This window comes from Bos javanicus, chromosome 16, assembly GCF_032452875.1.
Source record: "Bos javanicus breed banteng chromosome 16, ARS-OSU_banteng_1.0, whole genome shotgun sequence".
Lineage (NCBI taxonomy): Eukaryota > Metazoa > Chordata > Mammalia > Artiodactyla > Bovidae > Bos > Bos javanicus.
Genome location: NC_083883.1, coordinates 3,452,078 through 3,468,737, shown reverse-complemented (window position 1 = coordinate 3,468,737; position 16,660 = coordinate 3,452,078). Strand labels below are relative to the sequence as shown.

The window sequence follows — 16,660 nt, the reverse complement described above, 5'->3', positions numbered from 1 at the left end:
GCCGGGTCTTCGTTGTTGCGGGTCTCACTGGGGTGGGGGTGGGCCTTCTCGTCACGGGCGCAGGCTCTGGGGTCTGGGCCGGCAGAAGTGGCGCACAGGCTTAGTTGCCCTGCAGCCTGTGGGATCTTCCTGGACCAGGCGTCAAATCTGTGTCCCCTGCATTGGCAGGTGGATTCATAACCACTGGGCCACCAGGGAAGTCCCCTGTGATTCATTTCTGTCATTAACCCCCAAACATCCCTCTTCTAGCCACCAACTAAGGAAATTGAACAAATTACACGGCCAGAGTCCATTGTGAACAACTTTTATTATACGTTTAGTGTTCTCTATACAAAAGAAATCAGTTTTGTTTTTTTTTACAGTGATTCAAAAAAAAATTCTGAATAATTTGGCCTTTCCATTGCTCATGCAGTCAGTTTATAAGTCCACATATTAGATGGTCTTCTACGGCCCAGAAGCCTTCCCTGCTGAAGGTCAAGCATGACACCCTCAGATACGCATCTGTCGCTGACAAGGTTGGTTAATGCAAAATAACTCGAAAAAAGGAAAGAACATGATGTGAGAGGGGTTAAAACAAGGTGTGCCACGGTGAGTGAAAATATTTAACCAATGGGAAAAAAAGATCAGACCAACTTGTGGGTGTGTGGGTATGTGGGAAGGGATGGAGACATTTGGAAAAGATTTCCCCGCTGAACAGAACAAACTGGAAAATGTGTGTGCTGGGGAGGCTGCGGGGCCAGAGGTCCCTGGGGCCCAGCGTGGAGTAGGGAGGGGCAGGACAGAGCGGCCACGTCACAGGCGACCGGTGCTCAGAGCAGGAGGGCGCGAGGCTGGCACAGAGCTGGGAGCCGGGCAGGGGACAGCTGACTGAGAACACTGAGTCTGGAAGTCAGAAAGGAGAGCAGGGCAGTCGTCTGACCTGCATCCTCTTTCAAAGAGAAACAAGAGACGTGCACAAAATTCTGCACTTCATCTCCCGGAGTTTTGTGTTTATTGCTTCACTGAAGTCTTTGCATGTGCTGCACGCCAGCCCGGCAGATCCGGGGGTGGAACTTCCACGGCCCCGCTCCCCCGAGGCCAGGGTGGAGGGCACAGAGCCTACCAGGCCCCCTCTCTCGGGGACGCAGTATGCTGGGGGCAAGAGATGCCACCCGAGGGGAGAGCTTCGTGGTGACAAACACCAATCAGCTGGTCCCTCTCCTCCTGGCCTGGGTCTCTCCTGAACAGCACAACCGGTTCACCACGGGCTGGCAGACTGACTGACCTGGGACTCAGAAAAATCCTGTGATTTCATTTGTGGAGGTATAAGGGCGTGTGGGAGAAGCAGAAAAGAATGTGGGCCAGATCTTAAGTAACATCACTGTGTCCAAGGCGGGAACACCGCTGTTTCCAGCTGTGCTGAGATGAAAGAACACTGCACAAGGAGTCAGAGGGCCCGAGTTCAAGGCCGGACCTCACCTCGATTTACCAGTTATGTGACTGCGGACAGTCCCTTCCCCTCTCTGGATTTGACCATACAATGAGTCATTTCAATCAGATCAGCTCTGTGGTTCCTCTGCATGCTGAAATCTGATCCTGTTTAAGCTTTGTACCTATTTCACTTCCATCTTTACTATGATGAAACCACCATTTAATACTAATAGACCAGTAGGGGGCACTGGTTTTGGCTTGAGACGCCGTGTGGTGGGGTCTGGCGGCTTCCCTGGATGGCTGTCCTTCTTTCCCTGTCCCTTCTCAGAACCTGTTCTCAGTAGCGGAGGGAGGGTAAGCTGGGCAGGCTGGGCACAGCCATAGTTTGGCGTGAACTCCCACAGGTGGCCCCTGCCTGTCCTGAAGAGGGGCTGCCCAGGAGTTGGGCTCTGCAAAGGTCACTGAGTGTCCTCCTGTAATTTCAAGCTCTTTGCTTTATTTGTTGACTCCTCTGATTTATTTTAATCAAGGATCTCCCTCTATGCACCTCCTAAGCCCACCACGTAGTGATCAACCAGGATCCTCAGAGTGGTTTCTTTCCCGGGGACCGAATCACAGCACGGGCCGGGGTGTATGTGGCTACTGGCGGAGTGACCGAGGCATCACAAACGGAGAGTGCGCTGCATCCTCCCACGGAGATGCCCTCCCGCCCCCGAGCTGAGAGGCCAGGAAGCCTCCTCTCTTCAGCCCTTAGCAGAGCAGCCTCGCAAAGACTGAGGCGAGGGTGGGAAACCCCCACCGCTCTCGTCACACGGCTTTTGGGGGTGCTCTGTGACTTGGCCTTGATGCTGCAGAGGGCTCCAGGAGCCTTGGAGAGCTGCGGCCCGTGTTGTTCCCCGGGAAAAACCCTCTCCTTTGGATCAGACTCTGTTCAGGGTTTGCCCACAGGAATCGCTCAGACGGAGTCCGGCACGGGCAGCCTCCGACCGCTGCCCCGACACTTCCAACACACTTCCCCACAGCCCTTCACACTTCATCTCCGTGTCTGGGAGTGGACTCAGCCTCTTCCAGACAAGGTCATGCTTTGTACTGTTCCTCCTGAAAGTGCTGCCCGGCGATGGGGCCTCGGCCTGCGTGTGCATGTCCGTGCGGGTGCTGAGTGTGAGCAGGGGAAGCCCTCCCTTGGCTGGAAAAGCCACAAATATCCACGGATCTGTTTCCAGCCCTCTTCTAAGGCTAACTGTGTTCAGGGAAATCACGAAGGTACTCTCCGAGCCCAGGCCACAGAAGTCCTTGTGGTGAGAGCAGTCGTGACCCCGGCAGCCTCTCGGACAGGCGAACATTTCTCTAGGCCTCAGGACTTGCTGGGAAGGGGGCCAAGGCGATGGACAGGGGACAAGTGTAAGCTCAACCATTTCCTCAAAAGCAAGGCAAGGGGCGAAGAGGTCTGTTCACCATGACCCCGGCCAAGGGGCAGGTACTGTCCCCCGGCCCTGCAGTGTGCTTCCTAGAGACTGGCACCCGCTCCTTTAGCTGGGCACATGCCCCTCTGTGGGGACAGGTTTTCAGAGGAGGGACTGACTAGAGGAGACAGAGGCACCGAAATACAGACAAGTCAAGCAGCCTGTCCGAAGCGCAGAGCAGAGCGACCCGGGAGGACCGTTCCCGTCCGGCCCAGAATGGGGAAGCGAGCTATCCCCGCAAGGACCTTCCCTTCAACCTGCAGCCACTGGTGGCTCGAGCATGCAGAGCGCTCCCGTCAACGCCGCCTGTCACGATACTCAGCGCTGAGGACAGGGGCCGCGGCTGCTCGGCACCGCGGTCTCCAGGGCTCAGGCCAGCTGCTCCTGACCATCTGCGGAGCGGAGGGATGGACGGACGGCTGAGAGGAGGAGACGCCATGGCTGAGTCCCGCGGGCAGACGGGGGCTCAGGCCGGGGGTTTCCGGAGCCGGAAACGGCCTACACTTCCGCCCCCTCCCCTGCCCCGGGCCAAGCAGGCCGAAGCACCGGTGGTGGCGCTCTCCTGGCATTGCGGTGGGTATGTTTGGGGTGGCTCTTGAGCACCCTGCTTGGCAGGGAGCGTTGGACAATACTGCTCTCCGGCTGAGCTGGGTGGGCTCTGGCGCGGGCTCCACGGAAGATGGACGCTCCTCGGCCTAACCCTGCGGCCCACACAGCCCTCTGGGCCCCTGCTGTCTTCGCTCGGGGATGACCTGGCCCCCGCCTGCCAGGAGGGCGGCGGTCACGTGGCGTGTGGCTCTCAGCACAGCAGCGCACAAGGGGGCTGGTGGCACTGCCTTCACACACAAGGAGGGGCAAGCCTGGCAGGACGCGGAGACAGGCTGAGGTCCCGCCCCCCTTCCCGTCATGGGTCTTGTGAAGGACTTTCTGAGGCAGGGGGATGGTATGACCACAGCTCGGCGCCCACCCTGCCTGCAGAGCTCGCCTCCAGCCCGGTGAGCGCAGACAGTGCGGTGTGGAGTGAAGGCCTGAGAAACGACTGCTCTGCTCAGATCCAGAGTGTTTCCGAGAAATCCAGCTCACAGGCACACCTCCCTGCCATTCCCTGCCCAGGCTCCGGGAACGCCCAGCGGCATCCAGGCAGGTAGAGGGGGTGAACGCCCGGGAAGGCGCCCCTGAGCTGGCTCCTTGGCCCGTCGGTCACCCCTTCCCTCTGACCACGAGAGCCCGTCCAGGCCTCCTGCCCGCACACCTCCCGCGGCCTGGGCCAGTGGAGAGCTGCCTGCCCTCAGGTTCAAACAGCACAGCTGGTGCGGCTCGGGGCTACCTTATCTACAGACAGAGTACCTGTGTCTAGGGGCTTGACCTGCACCTGACCAGTAAGTGACGTAAGCATTGCTAATACCTTTGTGGCTTAAACGTGTGGCAAACGAGGCTTAAATAAGGTCTCTGAAGGACACAGCGCTGCTCCTGCCCAGGTGCCCTGGCAAGCAGCCAGAGGCTCCCTGCAGAGACTCTGTCTGTGGTAGGTGGTCCACTCTGGGCGTCAGCTCCACCCTCCTAAAAGCAACTCTAGCTGCAGCAACAGCTGAAGGGCTACCCTTAGGCTCAAGATTTCTCTCTCTGAGGCTAGGTACCTTTGGTTTCAAAATGGAATAGGTGGGGAGGATAAAGGCAGAGCCCTGGGTCTCTGAGAACCGCAGGTCTTCGAGTGTCTCCATCTGGGGCATGTTTTGAGTGGCTGCTTCGGGTTCTGCTGGGATGCTTGCATAGGCCGCCCCGCTCTCCTTGAGACAGGTGTCACTGGAGGCTTCAAGGCTTGCAGGGAGGGGCTGCGGACCTGGGAACTGCAGGGACAGGTCAGAGCTGCGTAAGGCATACGAAGAGCGCTGCCAGGCCCTGCTCTGCAGCACCGAGTACCGAGGTCCTGCGGGGGCTCCTGATACGGGAACACCCTAAGGAACAGACTCGCAGGCCACTCCTGGGGGTAGCCGCGCCCCATCCACACACCGTAAAACACCAGACCCACTGTCACACAGAGCCGACCGAGGAGAGGCTACTGCCACACACGCAAGGGGAGTGCAGGTCCACCCCCAGGCACACCAGCACAGCCTTCGCACCGTGGGCTCCGTCTCCCGGGGGCAGCAGCACAGGCCCTGACCCGGTGTGGGGCAGCCCCCACCCTGGATGCAGGGGGCGCAGTCCTCTGCCCCACAGCCTGAGTCTCAGTGATGAGGAGGAAGGCAGTCCAAACCCAGCCCTTCCCTTCTCTCTCAAGGTGGGCACGGCTCCCAGGGACCAGACGCCTGGCTTCCCTCTGCTTGAGGTACACGGTCACAGGAGCCGAAGTCCTTCGCCTTGGTGCCCACTCCTGTTCCTCAGACTCCTTCAGTCAGCACAGCTTTTGTCTCAGACGCTCCAGAGCAAGGGGCAGGGTGAGAGCGAGGAGCAAGAGGTAAGCCCACCCCCCCAGCTGAACCAGAGCCCAGGCAAGGAGGCCTGACCCCCCTCTCCCTCCCTGCCAAAAATACTGTCATTTCCCAGAAAGGCGCCAAGCCCAGCTCAGCAGCTGACAAGGTTGAGGCAGAGGGGTTGGGGGCCGGGGGAGGCATGTGATGAGAAAGGCATCCTTGGGAAATACATGGGCCCAGCAGCAGTTTGAATACTATAGCTCTTCTGTATGTTGGCTTACAGATCAATCCTTTTTGCTTATCTTGCAGTTTCCTGGGGGAGAATCCGCCTATCGTTTCTTTTTCCAGGGACATTTCTTCAAAAGGAAAAGAAAATGGACATGTTGGGTCTGGAGGGGGAAGACTCACGGAGCAAAAACAGAGACGAGAAGGACTGTAACCAGCGGAAACCTGGTGTGTGTGTGTGTGTGGAGGTCGGGGTGGGCAGTGTGGTGGAGGCCTGGGGTGACCGTGAGGCTGAGTGAGACACTGGGGCTCCCTCCGGCGGAGCTGAGCCGAGGCAGCAGCTTGCCCACAGGTGGCACCGGGGGGTCATCGGGAGGGGGCTTGCAGTCGGCTGGGCAGTCGCCGGCCCTCACAGCTTGGCAGCCTCTCATGCTGTCCCCCCGTCCCTGAAGGTGGTGGCGGCTCTGGGGCAGGTCTGCAGCGGCTCATCTCCCCCCTTCCCCCTCTTGCTTGCGGAGTAGCGGCTGTGCCTGCAAGGCTCCGTTAGGCCAGAGAATAGATGGCGTTGACCGGTGACGTGGCCTCCGAGCTCTCGTTGCCTTCCGTCTCCTCCTTGTCCTTCTTGACTGTGTACTGGCCGATGAAGGAGCCGTCCTCGTTGAACTGGCCCTCGCCACCCTCGCCATAGTCCACCAGGCTGTCGTCACTCTCCTGCTGCTTAATGGTGCCGTCCAGGGACGTCTGGCTGCCCTGCAGGGGCTTGTTGTCCTCGTCACTGGACGGGGAGAGACAGAGGATCAGAGCCAGTCCACCCAGTGCCGCCCAGACCCCGGCCGGAAGGGAGAGGGCCTCCAGCCTCTTGCTGCTCAGAGGACCGGACCCCAGGATGACCCAGCCCTCACTTGCTGGCCCTGTCTGGCCAGGTCTGCAGAGGGAAGCTGAGGCCAAGAGAGGACACTTCTCCAGGGCAGAGGGGCAGGCGGGTGCTGGGCCAGGATGCCAGGATGTGCCCACACTCCTAGACGCCTGGGCGGGGGTCTTTTCTGTGAGGCTGGGCTGCTGGCTCTCTGGGATGGAAGCAGAGAAGCAGCCACCCTCCAGGAGGCAGACGGAACTGCTTGTGGACCAGCGGGGACAGGAAGGGTCAAAGAAAGAGGTCAAGGGCTCTGAGTTCTGGTCCCGAGTGTGTCCCTGCGGCTTTGGGAAAGCCCTTCCTTCTCACTGGGTCTTAGTCCTGCCATCAAGAGGGTTCATCTAGCTCTGACTCTGTGATCTGTGACTCTCTCTGGAAAGACTGCCCTTGGCAAGAAGCGAGGGTCCGAGCCCAAGAGAGACAAACCCCTCCCTGCCTTTCCTTTTCTCCTTCTTGGCGGTGTTACCCTTAGCTCTGGTTTATCCACACAAAGATGCTGGTTTCAGGGCAAGCGGAGGGAGGTGGCAGGGTGTACGTATGAGACAGGAGGGCTGGCAATCAGAGACAAAACTAGCCAGGCGTGGAGGGCTGTGCCCAGCTCCCTCAGAGGCTCTGCAGGCCCTGCCCTTAAGCTCCTCTCACGCGGAGAGAGCTGGTCATTACAGTGGCATCTGCCTGCTGGGGTGCCTGCTGTGCCCCCAGGGAGGGAGACACCCAGAGGGGGCAGGCATCTGCTCTGGCACTGCATCCCGTCCCCCGAGGCAGGGACCAGGTGCTGCACTTCAGAGGAGAGAGAGGTCCCGGCAGGCAGGAACACAGCGGGCCGGGCAGGCTGAGCAGACACCCCTTCAGAGGAGAGAGAGGTCCCGGCAGGCAGGAACACAGCGGGCCGGGCAGGCTGAGCAGACACCCCGCAGCCCGCTCCTCTGCCCCAGGCCACACCTAGCCATCCCTGGGCTGTGGCAAACGCCGTCTGGATTGTCACTAGAGTGGGAAGGGAGTTCTTGCCTCAGCGCTGGGCACAGGCAGCTGCCAGGGGCGGGGAGGGCTGCGAACCAGAGCAGAGGAGCTGGGCACCAGCAGGTGGGAAGCTAGCAGCCCACCCCCACTGCGCCAAGCGAGACACCCCCACCGCGCGCCAAGGGACAGTGGCCCTGTCTCCTGGCCTAACTGACGGCAGGGCTGCGGGAGGGGCAGCTGAGATGGAAGTGGGCCTCCAGGGTTACGTTATCTTTGTTCAGGGGGTGAAATTCATGTTTTGAAAAACAAGCAGATTCTAATGACCAAGCCCCTGACCCCACTTGCCACTCTGTTTCACCGGCACCCTCTCCCCAGGGCTCTCCACTCCCGCTGCACGGTCGTGATGACTGTCTGTGTGATTCTTGTGAACTCCAGGCCCCCAAGCTACATGCAGGCACTGGCCAGGCTGGCCCAGCGGGCGTGGAGGCTGTGGGAGAGGGCTTCACTGTGCTAGGTTCTTCTGGGGAAAGAGGACCTACATCCGGGAAAGGACTGTGACCCTGTGGTCTAGGCACCCGTTCGCCTCCCTTCCAGAAGACCTCTGAGGACCAGGTGGACAGACAAGGGAGAGAGAAGCAGAGAGAGCCCCACCAGAGAGGTGCTGGGCAGGGGGGTCCCAGACGAGCAGGGCGAGCCCACACCCCAGGCTGTCCCGCCCGGGAACCTGGTTTCTCCTCTAACATACTGATTTTCACCCTTTCCAACTTCCGACTCTGGGATTCATCCAAGTGGGGCTCCAGGATGGATGCTGCAGGCCCCCCAGAGCCACAGCCAAGGGGTGTGCAGGTGCACACACGTGTGTGTGCCCATGTGTGTGCTGTGTAAGCCCGTGCGTGCACGCACCAGTATTTGTGTCTCCAGCCTCAGAGTCAGTGGGCCCGGGGGTGGCAGTGGGGAGGAAGCACACGCTTTCACCCAGCAACTGTGGTGTCTGGGAGGAGAGGTGCCCGAGAAAGCAGCTTCTCCCGGCACAGGTCCCTGGGCCCACCCCTCACGCCGCCTCGAGCTGCACTGAGGGTCTGGGGAGAGAAGGCCCAGGCCCTCTGGGACTCATGGCCAGAGAAGGACCCTGGACCAACGGGGAAGCTGGGCCCCACGAAGGGTGCTGAGGACTGTTGGGGAAGGGCCTCTCACACTTGCCCTTTGGGAGGCTTATGAGGATGCAGAGAGTGGACGGACAGACAGTCTATAAGGCGCAGACACTCCCCAGCCTGGGCCTTGGTCCTCTCGGTGGGGACACGGGCCCTGGACCAAACGCTGTCCAAGGCCCATTCCAGGCTGCAGCCCAGAATGTCATTCTAGGTCCTGAGGGAAAGGCCCAGAACACCGCTCCCTTCATCCCTCAACCAGCTGTCTCAAACACAATACAACTTCCCCGTGTCGTCACCATTTTCAGGGCCAGGGTGGGGTACAGGCAGAGGGGGAGCTGAGGCAGATGGCTCCTGTGTGGGCAGCGGCTCAGCTGCCCGTTGATCTGATCCTGTCTGGGAGGCTGCTGACGGGCAACGTGGCAGAGGCCCAAGACAGGCTAAGGAGAGGTCAGAGGGGGACGGGGTGGCCTGGCCCAGAGAGACTGGTGGGGGTGGGCTCTGATCTGAGCACTTCCTCCCATCGCACCTGGCCTGGGGAGACCTCCAGGACTCATTCTGCACTAGTCCTTTGCTCAAAGCACACTTGCCATTAAAATGGACAGATGACAATTCTGTTAAGCCAGATACAAAGGCCCGTCCAGACCTGAGCGGAAGCATGGGCGCAGGACAAGGGCAGTAGCCGGACGTTGCGGCCCGGCCTCCCCAGTTCTGTACTAGCTCACAGTGGGGAGTGCATGAGGCTTGGCCAGGTCACTTCCTAGTCCGGGCCTTGGTCCTCTTGTTGGGGACACGGGCGCCAGAACAAATGCTGTCCAAGGCCCATTCCAGGCTGCAGCCCAGAGATGTCATTCTAGGTCCTGAGGGAAAGGCCCAGAACATCGCTCCCTTCACCCTCCTGTAGTTGAGTCTCAAATATAATACAACGGCCCCGTGTCATCATCATTTTCAGGGCTGGGGTGGGGTACAGGCAGATGGGAAGCTGAGAGCAGAGCTCATTGCACAGCAAGAGGGAGCCTGGGGCTCGCTTTCAGAGCAAAAAGGTAGAAACACACATACAAAGAACACAATAAACCTGAGTTGTGCAGCTGGATGAATAAAACGCTGCTCATCAAATGAGTGTGAGTGTGCTGGGCGGTGCTCCCGCCACAGGCAGAGCTGATGGGAGCACCTCCACGCGGTGGCCTCTGAGCCCAGCTGTCAGCCCTGAGGGCAGGAAGGAAAACCCACCAGACAGGGGTGCTGTGCGTGAGCAGGAGTGAAGGGGACCCCGCACCTGTAATCAAAGGAGCCATCCTCTTCTTTGGGGTCTTCAGGGCCGAGGGGCACATCCTTCTTTTCTCGCACTTGGTCAGGAAGAGAAACAAAGACACAGAGGTGATGACTGGCCCCAAAGGAACAGCCAAAGACGCTGCCTCTGGGTTCAACACCTCTTTCTCGATACAGCACCACCCACGCCCTCTGCTTCTTGCCTCCCGCTTTTAAGCAGGTTCCAGGCTAATTCTGCCTCCTCGCCATCATCTCTACTGACCACTGAAATCTTCCCCAACCTGGCTCGCCTCAGCCTCTCCATGAGGTCCTTCCCAAACACCTGGACGCCGTCCTTTCCTTGGCAACTTTCCTTTTTGCCACACTGTGTGGCAGGCGAGATCTTAGTTCTGTGAACAGGGATCCAACCCACGCCCCCTGCACTCCTTAACATGGAGTCCTAACCACTGGATTGTCAGGGAATTCCTTGGCACCTTTCTTAATCCTGCTCTGTGTGACAATTACTTGTGCACATTTATGACGCCCGTAATAGAATGCCAGTTCTTTCCTTGAGGGTGGGGACTGTGTGTCTCTTCAAAGCTCCTGGGAGAGTGTCCTGGGCAGAGAGGACACGCTGTACACGCCTCTGGAATGGAAGGCGCTCTCCTAACTGGGACCCCACTTGTCTGCGTGACTCCCCTTTCCCACACCGCCCGTGAATGGCCAGCACTCCTCCCAGGCCCTGTCTGGTGCTGTGACCCTCCTACTGCACCAGCTGCCCTGTCCTTGACAGAGCAGTCACTTCTTCTAGGACCCTTTGCACCCAGGACAAGGGCTGGTGCACCGCAGACACTCAGGTGAATGACTGTGCTTCTTTTTGAGGCACAAGGCAGGATAACCACCCCTATTTTCGTGGAGGGAAGCTGAGGCCTGGAAGACATCGCATAACAATTAGCCACTAAACAAAATGTCGAATGGACACTGGAGCCACTGGAGCCCTGGTCTCATGGCTCCTGGCTCTTTCATCTTCTGATGTAAGGAAAGGGGCATAACTGGAAGAAGAACTTTCTGAAATGGGCAGAGGAAGGTCCAGAGTTAGCTGATCAGTTCTCAGGTGTCCCAGTTCCACCTGGAACAAGGAGTGAGATCAGAGAGGCCGCCCTTCCTCAGCCTTTCTTACAGAAGAAAAGCAATCCCAGCACAGCACAACAAAGTGAACAAATCGTTCACCAATGTGCATGCTAAGCGCTAAGTCGCTCAGTCGTGTCCAACTCTTTGCGACCCCATGGACTGTAGCCCGCCAGGCTCCTCTGTCCATGGGGATTCTCCAGACAAGAATACTGGAGTGGACTGCCATTTCCCTCTCCATCATTCACCAATAATGAAGTATAATTTCCTGCCATTCCTGACTTGAAGGAGTCCTTTAGAATCCTAGGGTCTGAGAGCACATGGGCCAGAGGAAGAAAATAGAATAGAATCTCCTCTCTCTGAGTTGAGTTTTAGGAGATTGTGGAGAAGGACTTGTTCACAGAGATGGGGAGAAGCCAGTGCTTGGAGAGCACAGGGTGTATCTGGTGATGGCTCTGGGGGCAGGGAGCAATTTCATCCTGCAGTCCAGCTGGACTTCTGCTCTCAGGGTCATCCATTATCCTGTCTCCTGTCACCCTCCCCACCCCATCACAGACAGATGGCTTTCTTGTCCCTGTTTGAAAAACAATCAATATTTCCAGAAACAAAAAAGCCAGAGGTCCTTGTCCTTGACCTTGGTTTGTCTGGGCTGGAGGATCTTCAGGCCACAGAACAGAAGTACCTCTCTGGGACTCAAAGGAAAGCCCAAAGCCCTTTAAGGACTGGTGAGGGGTGGGGTTCCTCTCCGTGCAACCTACCCCCCAGCCTCTGCCTGCTCCTCATATAGGGCCATCTGTCCCCTTGTTGAGGTATTGTGATTGCAACCCCGCCGTGCTGAGCGCCCAGCTCCACAGCCTCTCTCGTGCGTGTGCTTCTTCCATCCAGACCTCTCCTCCCTCCAGCCTCTCTCTCTCATGGTTACAGAAAAGCATCTCTCCTTTCTCCTTCACTGGGATACAGGGTCCTAATGAGATTCAGGCTGAAAAAAGCCAATTACTGAGCAGATGGGTGGTGAGTCCAGGGGAGGGAAGGTCACTCTTAATGGGAGCCAGGGCTCCTTCCATCCCCTCTCTGGCTGCTTGGACTGCTCCATCCCCCCACCTCAGGGGAGCTTAATTAACTCAAGTGCTTTCTGGCAACTCTACGGTGCACAGAACAGGCAAGAGGACCCTACGTCCCAGCCTGGGGAAGGGCTGTGCTTGCTGAGAGAATGGCGACTCACAGGAAGAGCCTGGTGGCCCTGTCCCCGAAGCTGGCTCCTCGGACACATCTTACCGGGGTACTTGCCGCCGCGACTCCTCTTGATGAAACAGACGATGAGCAGGATCAGCACCAGCAGGGCGATGGCACACATGAGTCCGATGAACCAGCCCTGGGTGGCAATGTCCGCCTGGTTGTTGGTGTAGGCTGTGGGGGAGGGCCAGAGGCACACACATGAATGACCGGTTCACAAGGCGGCACGCAAGGAGGAGGGAGAATTTCGGCTATTTCATGGCCAGGTTCCTCCTGCAGCCTACCGCTACCACCCGGCAGCCCTCTGGCTCAAACCACCCCGCTACAGGGATGAAAAGGCAAGGGCAAAAGGTCAGAAAAGAGGCACCAACAAGGAAGGAGTAGAGGGAACAGAATAAGCAGCAGAAGGCTGAGCAGGCCCTTTGGGAAGAGAACCGTCCTAAGCTTGAGGCACTGGCATTCTTGCAAGCACAGTGGCTGGGCACAGCCTGGTGGGGAAGGAAGGAAGGCCAGGGACTGACTGTGACTCCCTGTGGATGAGCCGGGTTGAGCTTGCGTGCTGCCCACCCGGGAATGGGGGCCGCGGTCACACGCACACCCCCGGGGGAACACCTTCGCGGGCCGGCACAGACACCGGGACAGACACCTGTCCTCGCAGCCCGTTAGCCTTTCCCGAAGCAGGACCTGGGTGTGGTGCAGTCCAGGGTGCCCCATACTCCCTTGTGTCTCTCCAACATCCCTGCATGGGCACCTCAGATGGGCCAGGGGAGGCCATGCCTTCAGCACACCCCACGCCACTCCACCACACGTGGAGACCCCTGTGACAGACAGCCCCTTGCCACCCCTGCCTGGACACGTGGAGGCCTGTCTCAAAGCGGGAGACCCCTTCATGACTCCAGGGGCAGGCTGCATGGGCCTGGAGACCGGAGCACGTCTGACGGTGTCCTGGAGGACCCATGACTGAGGTTAGAGATGGGAAGGGGTGGGGTGCATAGGCGTCACCTGCCCTCTTCCTGTCTACGGACTGAAGAAGAAAAGATGCAGCCTTCCCTGGAAACCACGACTTGGAGGACAGGATCAGGGACAGAGGAGACCGCAGGGAACCTGGGGCAGACAGAGCCAGTGCAGTAGCCTCTGGGAGACCCCAACAATGGTGGGAGTGCTGGGAGTCACGCAGCCCGAGCTGAGGCTCCGGGCCTCCCAGGGGAGAAGCTCGGGGGCAGAGACGTGACCCCAGGCTGCACCCCAGGGTCTGAGTCACACCATCGTGTAGGGCAGGTATCCAGGTGTGGCCTACTCTTTGCTCTTCGTGGGCAGAAAAACTGTCTTTACCGTGTTCTCAGCGTCCAGCCAAGGGCCTTGCACCAAGCTGGGTCTCAATAAACAATGAAGACTGATGAACAAGACCTTCCCCTCTCTCTGCAGTCTGGCTGCCCAGGCAGTCCGGGCTGGAAAGTTCCATAAGACCATGGCCATGACCACGTTGATCCGGGTGCTGTGGGGGAAGTCCCACCCCTGCGTCCACAGGCTATGTCCCACACAAGATCTGAGAGGTCTTCCCAAGCCCCACAAAGGATCAGATTACAAGGATCAGATTACCTCCTTCCTTCAACCTCCAGCGTTTCTCGTTACCACTAGGAAAAACTCCTCTATTGCTTATCCTGACCCGCGGGGCTCCATCAGTCGCGTCTCCCACCACCCTGGCCGCTCCAGACCCCCCGGCCGCTCCCATGCCTGCCTCAGGGTCCTCTGCATCTGCTGCTCTGTCTTCAGACAGCGGCCTCATCAAATGTCATCTCTTCAGAGAGGCCTTCCTGGACCTTCCCAGCTAAGACAAAACTCTCTTTCCCACCCTGCCACTCTATCTGCAGGACTGATTGTGCCCTTTTCATAGCACTTATAACAACTGGCTATACTACTACTGCTAACAGCTTACACTTGTAAGCACTTCCTATGGGCTGACACAGCTCAAAGCACTTTCCCACAATTATCTAGTTTAACCCTCACAACAGTCCCATAGGGTGGATTTGTTGTTCAGTCACTAGGTTGTGTCTGACTCTTTGCGACCCCATGGACTGCAGCATGCCAGGCTTCCCTGCCCTTCACTGTCTCCCAGAGCTTGCTCAAATTCATATCCATTGAGTCGATGATGCTATCCAACCATCTTGTCCTGTCATCCTTTCTCAAGAAGAAGCAAGAACTGCGATCCGATGGCCTCCAGAATGAAAAGTACAATCACAGAAAACTAACCAAAATGATCACAAGGATCATAGCCTTGTGTAACTCAATGAAGCCATGAGCCATACTGTGCAGAGCCACCCGAGACAGATGTTTCATGGTGGAGAGTTCTGACAGGATGTGGTCCACTGGAGAAGCGAATGGCAAACCTCTTCAGCATTCTTGCCTTGAGAACCCCATGAACAGTAGGAAAAGGCAAAAATGTGGATTTGTACTATTACCCTGTTTCATAGGTGAGGCAACCGAGGTGCTGAGGTCAGTGATCGGCTCAGGGCCCTGGAACTGGTAAGTGGTGGAGCTGAGGTGTGACCCCAGGCTGTCTGGTTTGAGTCTGTGCTCTTTACCACTCCACTCAGAAGGTAAGCTCCTTGAAGGAGGGACTGTCAGGGACTGGAGGGACTGTCGTGCCCAGGGCTGGGCCACAGCCCGGAACACAGGGCCCTCAGTTCTCGTCTGCTCCTTGGCCTCCGCCCCGTGGCCCACCCTCTCACCCTCTCGGCCTGGTGGGGCTCTGCCTCCCTCAGACTCCATGCTGCCCTCCCTTCTGCACCTGTGCCAGCACTTGACCCAATCGCCCGCTGTGGGTCCCCTCGGCAGTTACTGCATTCTTCTGCTCTACAGTGAGCGTTGCTGGCGGAAGATGCAAACCAGGCCCGTCACGGACTCGCCGAGTCATACTTCAACGGGCCCTCCACGGCAGCCTGGCCCTCCTTCGACTCCTCCCTGCTCCCCGTCTCCCGCCCAGTCTGTGTCTCGTTGTTGCACTCACCTGCCCCACACTGGAGGCCACTGGAGCGTCACAGGCTCTACAACCGTCTCCTTCCATACCTGACGGGGCTCTCCTCTCTCCCCTCTGCAGGGACCCAACGCCTCACCTCCTTGGTGGCTCAGTCCTGTGAGGATCTCTGAAAACTCTAGCATTTCCCAGTTCTTCCCCAGTGCTGTCTCTTCCCTTTCTCTGTTAAACGTGCCGAAGCTCCCTGTTTTCAGGCATTGCTGAGGAACCTGCCAGGCTTTTTGGCTCTTGTGCGCACACTGTCCTCTTACAGGTAAGTGCTCCAACCTTCCGCCATCATCGCCGATCCCTGCCAGCTCCTTTCCGTGCCCCACATGCTGGCCTCCAAGCCCGCTGTAGTCCGTGCTCACCCACCACCACCAAGAGCGCCTTTCTCAGACTCACCGCGGCGCCCTAGACTCTCTCGCCTGTCCTCTGGCCATGCCTTTCCAAACTCCTTTCATCTCTCCTTGTTCTTCTCGCTGGTTCCACACTGCAAGGCCAGGGCTTGCTCCTGACATCTCCCTGGATCACCCATCTGCCCCTGCTTCTGCCAGCGCCTTCACAACTCACCTCTAAGGGCTATCGTTTACTCCTTCCAAAATGTCTCCCGTAGTCAAGTCACTACCCAGTTCTAAAGGGTTCCGCTCAGTCTGTGTTCATCAGACTTCAAGGATACGACAATACATCACGCTGTTACATTTCTAGAACACTTCAATCAAATCAGGTGCCCTGATCGTCCCCTTCCGCACCCTCCCCACCCTGCCCCAGAGAGCCTGGATGGCCACCCTTCCTGTCCTTCCCCTTTGCATGTTCAACCCCTCCTTCCTAAATCTCTGATTCCTCCAGCTCACACCAGTCTCTTAGGTCCGATTTCAACCCCATTTACTCTGCATGATGCAACATTTAATTGCTCTGTCTCCTGGGTTCTGATGTCCAATGATATTACAAAGGCTGGAGACCTGGGGATCCTTTGAGCCCCCGTGTCCTTAGCATGATGCTGGTCACCTAACAAGTCGTCACCGACTACTTACTGACTAATGGCCAATTTAATCCTAATATAACTATGGAGAAGGAAATGGCAACCCACTCCAGCATCCTTGCCTGGGAAATCCCATAGACAGAGGAGCCCGACAGGCTACAGTCCATGGGGTTGCAAGAGTTGGACATGACTTAGCAAATAAACCACCACCACCACCACCGTTAACATGGGCTACCTCTTTCATTTTTTCTTGATACCAGCCGAAGGGTCACAAGGATATTGGCTTCACCACTGCCACCTGGGCACTGGGATGACGAAGTCATTTCAACTTATGTTTGAACGGTGGTCCCCACCTTTTGCAAAGAAGTTGGTCTGAATATCTGCAGTGACCTGTTTGCTCCACTATCTTGCTGACAGCTGTCTCCCATGAGACCCCTTTCTCTTGGGAAAGAAAGGCGCAATTCCAGGGAAGGTGGCCATATGAGAAATTTACCAGTTAAATATAGCTTTCCATCCCTGACATCAC

The 16,660-nt window shown here is 57.8% G+C and overlaps 1 protein-coding gene across 21 annotated transcripts in view; it reads right to left on the bottom strand.

Moving 5' to 3' along the window:
* Positions 1-288: 288 nt before the first annotated feature.
* Positions 289-16,660, bottom strand: part of NFASC (neurofascin) — a 202,073-nt gene continuing 185,701 nt past the window's right edge. For all 21 annotated transcript variants that reach the window (XM_061381961.1, XM_061381960.1, XM_061381969.1 and 18 more), the window contains 3 exons: positions 12,182-12,313; positions 9,807-9,876; positions 289-6,284 (listed from right to left, as the gene is read on the bottom strand). In XM_061381961.1, the coding sequence (XP_061237945.1) occupies positions 6,053-6,284; positions 9,807-9,876; positions 12,182-12,313 (434 nt within the window). In that variant the 3' untranslated portion in view covers positions 289-6,052. The remainder of the gene's footprint in view (positions 6,285-9,806; positions 9,877-12,181; positions 12,314-16,660) is intronic.